Below are 14,775 nucleotides of genomic sequence, written 5' to 3' on the forward strand. Positions count from 1 at the left end.
CTGCCAGCCAGACTTGACCCTGGACTGTAGGGTGCTGCTGAGCCCTGCTTTAAGGAAACTTCTCAAGCCCCCTTGCATCGTCAGATGGCACCACTTGGGATCCACACCCAAGACAGACATGCCTGTGGGCCCCCCGTGGAGGCTGAGCCCCGATGACCGGGCATGCGATGCAGCAGACCGGGAATCAGATGATCCTATTTTTACCCTGGCTGGACCACTAATGTGCTGATCATCCTCACATTTCCATTTCTTCATCTCCCACCTGGGTTTCCGGGGGCAGGATTAAATGAGCCCCCGCAATGAACGTGGCTTCCAGGAATTCAGGTACCACGGAGGCACACTGTTCTTGTTAGCATTCTGGGATGCCCACTGTGGTAGGCCTGGCCACCTGCAGGGTCTGCCTCCACCTGCCCCTAGAATTCAGCAGCACAGGCCCGCTTCACCTGAAGATGCCTTTCCCATGCACCTGCATCTCACCTGTTCGTCTGGATCTACTCCCCTTCTCTCACCCTGTCTCCCTGCTGCCTTGCAGCCCGGACCCGCATCACCAAGCCTCCCCAGGACCAGAGTGTCATCAAGGGTACCCAGGCCTCCATGGTGTGCGGAGTGACCCACGACCCCCGAGTGACCGTCAGGTACTCCCTCTGCTGTGGCCCCAAGGAGGCAAAAGGGGAGGGCAGCTCTAGGGATAGCTGGGCAGGTGTTGACACCAAGGAGGTAAGTGTCGCTGTGGGGCCAAGCCACGGGCCTTGTGGGGACCACCAGTAGAGCCAGTGTGGGGCTGAGCCAGCGTGAACACAATTGGACTGTATCAGGGCAGCCCAGGTCAGCAGCACCCGAGAAGGGTGTAGAGGCCAGAACTCCTCCCAGGCTTGGGCTGAGGACCCCAGGAAAGGCTTCCGCAGAAAACTGTCCCTTCAGGGCTCTCTTTTGAGCTTTGGGATGCTGAGTACAAAATGTAACTGCTTCCTTAGAGACAGATATTCCCTCCATGTTGCTTCTGTATTTTATGGCCAGTGTCAACTGCCAAAGCAACTGGCATCGAGGCTGGAAGGGGCCGGGCGCTGGTGCCACTTGGGAGGCTGGGCCCCTACAGGGCTGGAGGCAGCTGCATCCTGGGGCACCATCTGGTGGCCACTAGGCATATGACAGTCCATACCACCACACGGAAGGGTCCCAACCACCCCCACGGAAGCCAAGGTTGGCATAAGGAATACTAGACTTTTAGACCCACACCCGTTCTCTTTAGACCCACACCCGTTAGTCCACTACCGGTCCCCAGTCAGAGAAACACCTCCTTGGACATTAAACATTGACCCTTTAGGATGGTCATCATATGGTTCCAGCATAAATGCAAACGTGAGCCTTGAAATCACATAGATGTAGTTAAAATATTGTCAACACAAGATCCAGAATATGCTTATTCCTGAGACTATTAAATTTTTGTTTTATATATTTATATCTCAACTGTAAAGATGTTCTCCAAGAGAACCCACATACCCTCCTACCACCATAGAACCCCGCTGTGGGTCTCAGACTCGTACATAAGTGGTAGCTATAACTTTAGCACCCATTAATTGAAAAGCTATATAACAATAAAAAGCTTATATTAATTCAGCAACACGTTAAAATAAATTAGTGTTTTATTTATTAAAATATTACCCGGCTAGAATTTGGAAAATACTTGCACATTTTATTCATTCTCTAAGCAATTCTTTTTTCTTTTTTTAAGATTTTATTTATTTATTCATGACAGACAGAGAGAGAGGCAGAGACACAGGCAGAGGGAGAAGCAGGCTCCACGCAGAGAGCCCGATGTGGGACTCAGTCCCAGGTCTCCGGGATGATGCCCTGAGCTGAGAGCAGACGCTCAACCGCTGAGCTACCCAGGCGTCCCTCTCTAGACAATTATTGATGAACAAAGGCATTCAGGGGCCTCTTGCCATAGACTATAGGCCCGCCTCCCAAGGATCCTCAGGGAGCCACACATGGAAAACCCTATTTCAGTTAACTGGAGTGGTCCTCACCTTCAAATGGAACTCCCCATTTGGGCTATCTTTTCTTGATGGGGAGAGAACACAGAATTGGTCTGTCAGGCCTCAAAATTGGCAGTTGGGGACCAAAGCACCCCCACATCTCCCACCCCTTCCTCAGAGTTGAAAACCCTGTTGGAGAAAGGGAGACAGAACATGAGAGACTCCTAAATCTGGGAAACGAACTAGGGGTGGTGGAAAGGGAGGTGGGGGGGTTGGGGTGACTGGGTGACGGGCACTGAGGGGGGCACTTGATGGGATGAGCACTGGGTGTTATTCTGTATGTTGGCAAATTGAACACCAATAAAAAATAAATTTATTTAAAAATAATAATAATAATAATAATAATAATAATAATAATAAAAGAAAGAAAACCCTGTTGGAGCTTTAGGGAACACAATGGAGGTGTTCCCTGACCCAGACGGGCTAGAAAGGACCCAAAAAACAACCAAGTCAGACTAACGTGGTGGCCACTTAATTCTGTATTCCGTGCCCTCCTCAAAATCAAGCAGGACCCAAGGGTCACGCCTGAGCAGAGGCAGGTTGCCCGTGCAGAAAGCTTCCAGACCTGCCTTAGGAGAAACTCTTCTGTTTAGTACTGAGCCCAGATCTAGACCCGCTCTGAGCAATCCACTTGTGGCCACTATTAATCCTAATCAATATTTCCATTGGCTTTTATTATTATTCAGCTAATAGACATCCTTTTTAGGAGGAAAATATAGAAAACGCAGATAAGTGCACAAAAAATGGGAAGGGAGAGAAAGAAGAAAAGTGGGTTTATCTGTTTCTCTCAATGAGAGATAATATTAGAGTGTCATTTATTTAAAAAAAAACCTAGAAAATGGTTTCTTTGTGTTTTCCCTTAAGAACCCATTGTGAATCTCTTCCCCTGTCAATAAATATTTTTGTATAAACCCCATTATATGATTATTCATTATTCACTCGTCCATTGTGTTGATGTAACATAATTTCTGTTACCAATTCCCTAATGCTGGATATTTGGATTGTATCTCAGTTGTTGTTTTTTTTTTTTTGCTAAAAAAATTGCGCCTGGGTGGCTCAGTCAGTGGAGCGTTCAATTCTTGATCTCAGCTTAGGTCTTGTCTCAGGGTCATGGGTTCAAGCTCCATGTTGGGCTCCATGCTGGGTGTAGAGCCTACTTTAAAAAAAAAAAAAAAAGAAACATCATGGTGAATGTCCTTGTAACTAAATATTTTTGCACTTCTTTGATTTCCTGAGGACTATTGAATATTATTTAAAGCTGAAAGAAGGCCTGAATATTGCTCATGAAAATTGTTTAATAGCCAGCTATATAATTACAGATGATTTTGGAAAATTTCTACCCTGAGTTAAATGGACTCATGAGTTGTTTCTTTTTTTTTTTTTCTTTTTTTTTTTTTTTTTACTTTCTACTGTGGAAATTTTCAAACGTAGCCCAGAGTAGAGAGACCCAGATCATCAAGCCTTACTTACCCATCTTCCTTTTTTTAATTTTTATTTTTTATTTAAATTTAATTAAATAACATATAGTGAATTCCTAGTTTCAGAGGTAGAGGTCCGTGATTCATCAGTTGTGTATAACACCCAGTACTCATCACATCACATGCCCTCCTTAATGCTTACCACCCAGTTACCCCAGTTACCCGCTCCCCCTACCCCCTCCCCTCCAGCAACCCTCAGTTTGTTTCCTATGATTAAGAGTCTCGGGGATCCCTGGGTGGCGCAGCGGTTTGGCGCCTGCCTTTGGCCCAGGGCGCGATCCTGGAGACCCGGGATCGAATCCCACATCGGGCTCCCGGTGCATGGAGCCTGCTTCTCCCTCTGCCTATGTCTCTGCCTCTCTCTCTCTCTCTCTGTGACTATCATAAAAAAAAAAAAAAAGAGTCTCTCATGGATTATCTCCCTCTTTGATTTCATCTTATTTTATTTTTCCCTCCTTTCCCCTAGGCTCCTGTTTTGTTTCCTAAATTTCACATATGAGTGAAATCATATAATTATCTTCTCTGATTGACTTATTTCACTTAGCATAATACCCCATAGTTCCATCCACATCACTGCAAATGGCAAGATTTCATTTTTGATGGCTGAGTAATATTCCATTATATGTATGTATATATATATATATATGTGTGTATATATATACACATACCATATTTTCTTTATCCATCCTTTGTCGACAGACATCTGGGCTCTTTCCATAGTTTGGCTATTGTGGACATTGCTACTATGAACATTGGGGTGCAGGTGCCCCTTTGGATCACTACATTTGTATCTTTGGATCCGTACCCATCTCTTGGCCTCAGTCACTGTCAGCATTTTGCTCACCTGGTTTCCCCTATCCATCCCCCCAACACACACACATGCTTTTTTTTTTTACTGAAGTATTTTAAAAACAAATCTCAAGTGTGTAATTTCATCCCTAAATAGGTCAGTGTGCATTTCTTACTTAAAAGGACTTTTCTTGAAACATAACAACCACGTCCCTGTCCCATGTGACACAATGAATAGCCCCTTGATGTCTGCTGATACCATGTCACGGCATCCCTGATTGTCTGGAAGGTGACGTTTTAGAAGTTGGTTGGTTTAACTCCAGGCCCAAACAAAGTCCACACATTGCATTTGGTTGGTGTGTTTCCTTTATTCTACATGGTCCCCTCCCCCTCCTTTTTGTTTCCATCTGTTTGTTCACATGCAGTTAATTGGTTGGAGAAACCAGGTTCTGCAGGACAGAGGTCCAGCTAAGTTTCTCTATAAAGGGACAGAGAGTAAATATCTTAGGCTTTGAGGGCTATGTATCTTTTGTCACAGCTCTTCAAGTGTGCTTGCACTCACAAGCAGTGTGCAAACACATGGGCGTGTCTGTGTTCCAAGAAAACTTTATTTACACAAACAGGCAGGGGGCCACAGTTTGCTGACACCTACTGTAGAAGACCCCACATTCTAGGTTTGGCCAGTGACTTTTTCTTGGTGTGGGACACTTGTTCTTCTATCCCTTTTATTTCTAAGCAGATTCAAGTAACTGGCTGATTAGATTCGGGCTTAGTTTCTTGGGCACAGACACTCCACAAGTGGTGATACATCCTTCCTAAAACACCGCATCCCGAGGCGAAGACTGTTTCCTAAGCAGGAATTACTCTCTGCGACTAGATTTGCTTTTAAGTAAAATTCTACTCGTGCCATCCAGGCTGGCAAGGATGATTCTTTTCTAGCTATGGAGATGAATTGAAGGTGATTACTTCTGACAATTTGTAAATGTATATAAAAAGCCTTAAAATTTAACTCAGCAATCTCACCGCTGAAAATTTATCCTTGAGGAAGTGATTTAGGATGTATGAAAATATGTTGCTGCAAGGATGTTCCTCACAGCATTAACTATAATATCAGAAAACAAGGAGCTACACTGGGCACCCAACATCGAGGGGACCATCATGCAGCAGCTAAAGGCCAGGGTGTGGAAGTGTCACGTTACAAAGAGTTTATGATGCTTTGTTGGATGGGAAAAGCAGCTTTAAAATCAGGATGGACGGATGGCTAGCCAGCTATTGTTTACCTCCATGTGCTCTAAGCGTCGAAATACATGATGATGACTAACTTCCATTGATCCCTTACGACCTGAAGCATTTTATACCAACCCACACCATCCTTATAAGCAACCCTAGAAGGTGGGTGGTATTATTTTTCCTCGTATTACAAATGAGGAAACAAAGACACCGGGAGGTTAAATACATAAAGCTGGTTAAGGGCCAGGCAGCATTTGACCAGGGAATCTGAATCCAGAACACAGCGGCATTCTGGTACCATGCCCCTTGGGGCAGGGGAGAAAAGTCTGCAAGGTAGATGCTCAGATGTTACTTGTGGTTCCCCGAGATGGGAAAGCTTTTCACTTGTCTTGCCCTGTATTTTTTTTTTTTCCTATTTGTAGTTGCAATTTTCTGATTTTTTTGTTTAACTTAGCTTAAAAACATCACAGGCTCGTTCTCCTGGCAGCCTTACATTCTCGATCACAGGTAGTTCACGCACCTCGTGGCCCAGGCCACGCTTGTCCGCAGCTGACGCGTTGCGTGCAAAGCCGCTCAGTCCCCAGCCCCGCACCCTGCCCTGGCTCCCGGCACCCTGGCCAATCTTGCCGGGGGGGGGGGGTGGGTGGAGGGCAGCCCCCCCAGAGCTGGCACCGCACCTTATGCTGATGACAGTAATAGTTGTATTTCCTCAAGAATCATTGCGGAGGAGATATTTCTTATTGTCAGGCACGGGCATGTGTGTAATTTCTCAAGTCCCTTTGTACTGACTGACCGAAGCTAAAGTGATTTTTTGGACACTAAAGTCCATTTTTCACAGTGATGCATTGATCTAATGATTCCCCTCATAAAACTAATTCCAAAATGTAGTCTGTGCGGAAACTTTAATTCTTTCTCCAGCTGTAATCTTTTAACCTCTTCGGAAGATTACCTTTTGCCGGCACTTTTGTGCTGGCTGCTTGGCAGTGGCTTCTGGCCAAAAGCAACACGGCTCTGACCTCGACCTGAACTGGAGGTGTAATGGCTTAATGTGCTGGACAGAGCACCCTGCGACGGGGATGGACAGCTGCAGGCTGCTCGGGGGCACCCCCCCAGCCGTCCCCGTGCTCCCACCTAGCACCAGCCCTGGGCGCCCCCCCTCCCCGGGTCTCTCGGGAAGCGCCCTGCTGCTTTCGGAGCTCCCCCCCAGACCTGCCCCAGACTGCACCCCAGCAGCACCCCCTACTTCCCTACCTCTCTTTCCTGACTGCTGCTTCTTCCCCGCAGGTACGTCTGGGAGAAGGATGGGACTGCCCTGGGCATGGAGAGCAACCCCCGCATCCGTCTCGACAAAAACGGCTCCCTGCACATCTCGCAGACGTGGTCGGGGGACATCGGCACCTACACCTGCCGCGTGCTGTCAGCCGGAGGCAATGACTCTCGCAGTGCCCACCTGCGCGTCAGGTGAGGGCAGCCTGCCCAGACCCCCAGCAGCGGAGGTGCAGGTGGCAATGGAAGGCTCATTTTGGCAGATGACCGGGCCACGTGTGACCTGGGTCCATCCCCCTCTGGAAACATACCCAAGCCTCCTCCAGGCCTCCCCCCACCACCACCCCACCTCAGTTAGGCCCTCTGTCAAGAGCAGGGGGGCTCTGGGTTTGGCCTTGGACACAGGGGACTACAGAGGCAGAGAGAAGAGCCTCCAGGTCGACGGCCTGAAGGCCAATTTATGGCTGGGCACGAGGTATCATGAAGTTCAGTGTGAGCCCCAGGTGCCTGTGTGTCACCTGACTCCAGACCTCACAGGTGGCGCTTCTGTCTCCTCCAGGCAGCTGCCCCACGCCCCTGAGCACCCCGTGGCGACACTCAGCACCACAGAGAGACGGGCCATCAACCTGACCTGGGCCAAGCCCTTCGACGGCAACAGCCCCCTGCTCCGCTATCTCCTGGAGATGTCAGAGAACAGTAAGCCCTCCCACCGCAGCCTTGGGGAGTCAGGGGGTTAACCCCAGGGCCAGGCTCCAGCTCCCCAACTTCCCAGTTCTGTGCCTCCAAGCAAACCTCCTGGAAGCCCCGGCTTCCCTGCAAAAGGAGCATGGGCATCAGCTTCCTCGGGTGGTTGACAGTCGCACAAGATCGTGTGTGCAAGGGGCAGGACCCGGGCCAGAGCCTCCAAGGCCATGGCGATTCTCTTGCTTTTTCTCCTCCCAGGCCCCAAGCTGTGAACTCCAAAATTAGCAGGCCTCATTTGAATGATGTTTTAAATACAGTGTGCCTGGTGCTCCTCAGGAGGGAAAAAAAAAAAAAAAAAAAACATAGAAAAGATGTGCATCTCAGCCCCCATGAGCCCTCACTTCCTCCCCAGGACCCTCCAACCCCCTGGGACATGTGGCCAAGGGGACCTGTAAAAATGACATCCAGCCTTTCCTGGACTGAGACTGGGAGGCACTTCTCTGCTGGCCCAAATGGGGCTGGACCCCTGCTGGAAGGGTGTAAGGCGCCCATGGCCTTCCAGGATTCCCATGTCTGTCTCCACCCTCTGACCCTATAGATGCCCCCTGGACTGTGCTCCTGGCCAGTGTGGATCCCGAGGCGACCTCAGTGATGGTCAAGGGCTTGGTGCCCGCACGCTCCTACCAGTTCCGCCTTTGTGCAGTCAACGACGTGGGGAAGGGACAGTTCAGCAAGGACACGGAGAGGTGAGGGGAGCACGTGTTCTTCCAGGGCAGGTTGTGGGCGACCCCCTCGGAGGGAGGGCCCAGTAGCCAAGTCCCATCTGGCAGCGTGGGGCCTGGCTGTGTGCAGACCCTGGCCGCCGCCTCCTTCCTGGCCTCCTGGGCTTCCGTGCCCATGTCTGTAGAATGGGGTAGCATTAGCTGGCCTGCCTCACAGGGACGCTGCAAAGATGGAAGGAGGGGACCCAGGGGAGGTGCCGTGAGCAGTGCCTGGTGTGGGATAAGCACCCACCAGAGCGAGTGGTCCCTCTCACCAGGAGCTTGGCAAGTTCAAGGACCTGCCTCCTTCGACTCTACCTCTGCACGGGCATCATCACTGTCACATGGACGTGAGGTGTAAGGGGGCCATGGGACCCACACAGGTCTCTGTATCCAATGACTTGCACCATGCCAGGTCCTATTAAGCTTTCAAGGAGCTTTTACAAAATGAGGAAAATTAAGTGAAAAACAGCGGGTCATCCCTTTTCAAACATCACCGGGGAATACACGCTTAAGTGGGAGGTGATTCTTGCCACCTCAGCCCTGTAGGATGAGTGGTCACCTTTAGGGAGAAAGAAGCCATGGAGCGAGAGGTCGGAATGACAATAACACAAATCCCAGGCGCCTAGGTTGTATGCTGCTCTTTCCTTTTTTATGTTTCTTTTTATTTTTTTTCCATATTTGTTGAGATATAACTGACATATAATATGGTGTGAGTTGAAGGCAGACAGTGTGTTGATCTGATATACTTATATAGTGCAGTAGGATTACCACCACCGTGTTGGCTAACCCCTCCATCCCGTCACAAAATTACCATTTCCTTTTTGCGGCGAGGACATTTAAGATCTATTTTCTGAGTGACTTTGGAGTATAGGATATAGTGTTATTAGCTCTAATCACCATGCTATACTCCAGATCCCCAGAACTTACGAATCTTGTAACTGGAAGTTTGTGCCTTCAACCAGAATCTCCCCATTTCTTCCACCCCCTAGTCCTTGGCAACCACCAATCTCCTCTCCGGTTCTCTTAAATTCAACTTTTTTAAAGATTCCACGTATAAGTGAAATCAGACAGTGCTTGTCTTTTCCTGTCTCCCTTATCTCAGCATCAGGCTCTCAAGGTCTATCCATGATGTCACCAATGACAGGATCTCCTTCTTCTCGTGGCTGAATAATATTCCACTATATACATATACCACATCTTCCCAATCCACTCATCCATGGGCGGTGACCTAGGGTGCTTCTGTGCCTTGGCTGCTGTGACTAATGCCGCAATGAGCATGAGATCCTATTTTCATTTCCTTTGGATGGGTAAATACTCAGAACTGAGAGGGCTGGATCATACGGTAGTTCTATTTTTAACTTTTGGTGGGACTGCCATACTGTTTTCCATGGTGGCGACACCAGTTTGCATCCCCACCCCCCAACCAAGTGCCTGAGAGTTCCCTTCTCTCCACATCCTCACCAATACCTGTTACCTCTTGTCTTTTCGATGATGGCCGTTCCAACAGGTGTGAGGTGACAGCACATTGTGGTTTTCACTTGCATTTCCCTGGTGATGAATGATGTTGAGCACTTTTTCACATTTCTGTTGGCTTGTGTGTCAGTGGGAAAACTGCTAATGGAGATCTTCTGCCCATTTTTAAGTTGGGTTGTGTTTTTTGTGGGGTTTTTTTTTTTTTTTTTGCTCTTGGGTTGTATGTGTTCTTTATATATTTTGAATATTAATCCCTCACCAGATATGGGGTTTGCAGATGTTTTCCCCCATTCCATGGGTTGGCTTTTCATTTTATGGATTGCTTCTTATGTTGTGCAGGAGTTTGCTGAGATCCCATGTTGCTTGTGTTTTCAGTGTCGTATCCAGGAACTCACTGTCCAGACCTGTATCAAAGAGCTTTATCTTATGTTTTCTTCTAGGAGTTTTATGGCTTAGGGTCCTACGTTTAAGTCTTTAATCCATTTTGAGTTAATTTTGTGAGTGGTAAAAGATAGGGGTCCAGTTTCATTCCTCTGCATGTGACTGTCCAGTTTTCCCAACACCACATATGGAAGAGACTTTCCTTTCCCCACTGAGAAGAATTAATCGTGTTAAAATGTCCATATTACCCGAAGCCGTGTGTAAATTCAGTGCAGTCTCCATCAAAATTCCAATGGTGCCTTTCACAGAATTTTTTTAAAAAATCCTAAAACATGTATGGAGCCACAAAAGACCTTGAAGAGCCAAAGCAATCTTGAGAAAGAGCAGAGCTGAAGGCATCACATTTCCTGATTTCACACTATACTAGAAAGCTATAGTAATCAAAACAGCATGATACTGGCATAAAAATAGACACTTAAACCAATGGAACAGGATAGAGAACCCAGAAATAATTACTCACATATATGGTCAACTGATATTTTTACAAAGGAATCAAGAATGTACTTGGCTCCTAGATTCTCTAAAGTGTGTATGCAGACTTCTGGCTTACACGCATCATTTGGTTTTGCCACAGACGCAGTGAGCTGGATGGAGTCTTTCTGGCCTCTGCCACCAGGGCCATGACTCCCTAACAGGAAAGAGAAGTGGCAGGTAACATCCTAGCAGGGAGGCCAATTGCAAGAGGATTTTTTTGCTCACTGTTTATTGAACACCTACTATGTGCCAGGCCGAGTGTAGACCTTGAGGGATGCAGGGAACAAAATCCCCATGACAGAAAGCCTCAAAGTGTAGGGAAAAGCCATCCTACACTTTCTCCAGGTCTTTGGGCTTCTCCTCAAACCCCGATTCATCTTCCTGATGCATCTTCACACTAATAGCCCTGAGTCACAAAGAAAAAGGTTAAATCACCCTCACTCGCGGGCTTTACAAAGACATGGGAATGTGCAGTACATTTTGGAAAGCCATCCGTCAGAAAGCAAAAACATAAAAATAAACTGAAAGGGAAAGACATCCATCAAAAATAATTAACTTTCGTTTTTAATGGATGCAAGTCAGTTATGGGAACAATGCACCGCGGTGGAACACTGCATCCCCTGGCAAAGCCAGAGAAAAATGCAGTGGCGCTCGCTTCTGGAAGCGGGTGACGGGCTCACCCATGTGCCCCCCCAGCCCCCCCTGACCCTGCCCTGCTCCAGCCTGGGGCTCAGCTGGGCGGAAAAGGAAGCCTCGTCACGTGCACCAGCAGCCTGCAGGTGGGACGTGAATATGTAACACGCCTGCTTCTGAAATACCTGATTGCTTATGACGTCACCAGCCCCAACAGCAGCTTCTTTGACATACAAGAGACTGAGGCCCACGTCCCCCAGCTGCACAGGCACCACACACATCTGGTGCTTTATGGTGTTTTAAAAGGATTCAGCTATACGTGGTGTCATTTGAGCCTCAACCAGTCAGAAAGCAGGCAAGTGGAGCTTTATTATACTCCTTTAAAAGATAAAGGGACAAGCTCAGAGAGGTTAAGCGACTTGCCCAAAGGCACACAGCAATTGTGCAGACGGAGCAGCCTCCTCGTAGACCGAACTCCTGTATTTGCCCTCGAGACTAAAAGCAGAAAGGCCCACCCACTCTTGGTGTTTTCATATCCAGGGTCTCCCTCCCCGAGGAGCCCCCCACAGCCCCTCCACAGAACGTCATCGCCAGCGGCCGGACCAATCAGTCCATCATGATCCAGTGGCAGCCACCTCCGGAGAGCCACCAGAATGGCCTTCTCAAGGGCTACATCATCAGGTAGGCGTCCACCCCCGGGAGAAAGGAGGTACAGCCCAGACCCAAGGGGAGGGTAGAGAGTGGATCAGCAAAGTCATGGCAGGTCCTTCTCCGTCTAACAAGGACCAGGTTGGGATGCCTGGGTGGCTCAGTGGTTGAGCGTCTGCCTTTGGCCCAGGGCATGATCCTGGAGCCTCAGGATGGAGTCCCACGTCAGGCTCCCTGCGTGGAGCCTGCTTCTCCCTCTGCCTGTGTCTCTGCCTCTCTCTGTGTGTCTTTCATGAATAAATAAATAAAATATTTAAAAATAAATAAATAACAAGGACCAGGCAACAAGAAATGACTTTGCTATGGTAGGAAGGACTTAGGTTAGACATACAGAGGAACTTCCAGAAGGCAGAGCCTTAGAAACCAACGGGAATGCTTGAGAGAGGAGGGTACAGTGTAATGTCCTGGAGGCTGTACGGATGCCACATGCTGGGGCTACACAGGATAGGACACAGGGAGATGGGTTTAACTATCCGAGAGGCCGAGCACCGGGGAACCCAAGAATATTCCATCTGAGGCCAACTACTCGGCCCAGAACTAGTCAAACAGTAGACGTCCTTTCTTTGGTCCTGACTGCAAAACGAAGCCCAGCTATAGAGACTGTGATGTCTACACTTGACCGAGGATACTTCCTTCACCGGTAACCTCAAACTGAGTTTTTAAGTGCTACCAATTTGGTGTCGTGAATTCAAATCAGCATAGAGTCGAAGTTGCTGAGCATCCTCCAATGCTCTGAATCCCGGTTGGCTGCGGAATGCACATCTCTTTCCTGTCCTGTGTCCACACGGGTGGGGCTCTGGAACACCCCAGGTCTGGAGGAAGTGATTGTCGGTTTGCCTGCTCCATGAACAGCTCATTTTGTTGTGGGTTTTTGGTGAGCCCTAAGGCACGGTGGTTCTCAGAGGGTGGCCCCTGGATCTGCAGTGGCATCAATTCAAATGCGGATTCACAGATCCTACCCCTGACCTACTGAATGGGAAACTTTGGGGTGGCCCCCCAACCCATGTTTCAACGCACCCTCCAGGTGTTCCTGATGCGGCGTAGGCCTCTGAGAACCACTGCTATGGGGTATTGCAACACAATAATCTGAGGCCTCTGATTTCCCAATACCCTGTATACCGTGGTTCTCCTGTAAGTCATCCATCCCCCCCAGATTTTGTCCGTCGAGATCCCACTTCTGGATTACCATGGGTTCTTTTTGTGGTGGAAGCTAGAAATTGGTACCGTTGGTAGCTCAAGGTTTTTCTCTCCACCTAAGTGAGTGACTTAGGTCAAAAGTGGGATATAGCTCTCCATCGGTGACCTCTCCAAGGTGAGGCCAATGTGATCTTCCCAGAAACCCTTCGTGTCCGTGGTTAGTTCTCTGTCCACTGTCCTCCCCCATCAGAAAGAACAGACACATCCACTAGGCCCGTGCCATCCGGGGAGATAGCCGCTGGTCCCCTGTGGTTATCTCATCTAAAATAAATAAAAGTACGAGTTACCAGCTGCACTAACCACATTTCATGTGCTCAGCAGCCACGCGCACAGCAGCCACCACATCGGACGGCGTGGGGATGGAGCACGTGCGCCACCACCCATGGTTCCTGGGCTCACGCCCAGCGGGCTGACTCCGATGCACTGCACCCCGCCTTTCTCCCCGCAGGTACTGCCTGGCCGGGCTGCCCGTCGGGTACCAGTTTAAGAACATCACGGATGCGGACGTCAACAACCTGCTGCTGGAGGACCTCATCATCTGGACCAACTACGAGATCGAGGTGGCCGCCTACAATAGCGCCGGGCTGGGTGTCTACAGCAGCAAAGTCACCGAGTGGACGCTGCAGGGAGGTGGGTGGGGATCGTGACCGCGGAGGAGCTGGTGCTTCTCGCTCTCCCAGGCCCGCACCTGTGGCTCCTGTACCTGTCCCGTCCTGCCTTGGCCACGGCACCCGGTCCATCCAGTCCTGAGCTGTTGCCCGCCGGGGCCTGGCTACCCCGTGGGAGCGGGAGGGTGCTCAGGGGCAGAAGAGTTGTTGGGGGGGGGAGCATGCTGAAGGCAGACGCTTCAGGTACGGGGACCTTCTGTGTTGTCCACGTGAACTGGATCACGAAACGGCTCGAGTCCAGTGTGTCCGTACCAGCCTCCCACAAGCGCTTTCACATCCATCGCTTCCGTTTACTGGTCCCCTGCGAAATGGGTCAGGCGAGTTCTATTGAAGCCAGACTAATGGAGAGAAAGAGGTGCCTCAAGTCCACAAAGCAGGGGGAGGGGGAGGGAAGGGGGGGGCAAAGCAGAGTCTGTAGACCCCATCCCTGTGTTTTCTCTACTAAAGTGTGCAAGACTGACTCTGCCTCCTGTATCCTCACCCCATCCCACCACACCCCCGTCCCGCTGCCCTCCCCTAGTCCCCACCGTCCCTCCTGGCAATGTGCACGCGGAAGCCACCAACTCCACGACCATCCGCTTCACCTGGAATGCCCCCAGCCCCCAGTTCATCAATGGCATCAACCAAGGCTACAAGGTACGTGGGGCCCCTCCCCACCCCCAAGAGGAAGCCTGGGGATTCTACGAGGGAGACCGCAGGCTGAGGAGGTTGCAGGGGGCAAGGTGAGGGACCCCCTGTGCTTCTGGAGTCAAGGTGGAGGGCATGCAGGCTCCCTCTGAGGCTGTGGGGGGTCTGGCCACCTCCCCGTCTGTGACCCAGTGCAGAGGAGCTTTCTCGGTGAGGCTGGGCTATAAGCAAAACCAGATTTCTTTCAAGCTCAGGAGCAGCTGGGCATAGCTGCGGCCTCAGAAAAATCCAGAATCCTCTTCTTACT

General features: G+C 49.6%; 1 protein-coding gene across 2 annotated transcripts in view; it reads left to right on the top strand.

Annotated features, from left to right (window-relative positions):
* SDK2 (sidekick cell adhesion molecule 2) overlaps positions 1 to 14,775 on the top strand; it is a 252,805-nt gene that overhangs the window by 179,585 nt on the left and 58,445 nt on the right. For both annotated transcript variants that reach the window (XM_038546715.1, XM_038546714.1), the window contains exons 12-18: positions 533 to 635; positions 6,818 to 6,994; positions 7,359 to 7,495; positions 8,082 to 8,229; positions 11,809 to 11,949; positions 13,622 to 13,803; positions 14,362 to 14,477. In XM_038546715.1, the coding sequence (XP_038402643.1) occupies positions 533 to 635; positions 6,818 to 6,994; positions 7,359 to 7,495; positions 8,082 to 8,229; positions 11,809 to 11,949; positions 13,622 to 13,803; positions 14,362 to 14,477 (1,004 nt within the window). The remainder of the gene's footprint in view (positions 1 to 532; positions 636 to 6,817; positions 6,995 to 7,358; positions 7,496 to 8,081; positions 8,230 to 11,808; positions 11,950 to 13,621; positions 13,804 to 14,361; positions 14,478 to 14,775) is intronic.

This window comes from Canis lupus, chromosome 9 (genome assembly GCF_011100685.1).
Source record: "Canis lupus familiaris isolate Mischka breed German Shepherd chromosome 9, alternate assembly UU_Cfam_GSD_1.0, whole genome shotgun sequence".
In the NCBI taxonomy this organism is placed as follows: Eukaryota; Metazoa; Chordata; class Mammalia; order Carnivora; family Canidae; genus Canis; species Canis lupus.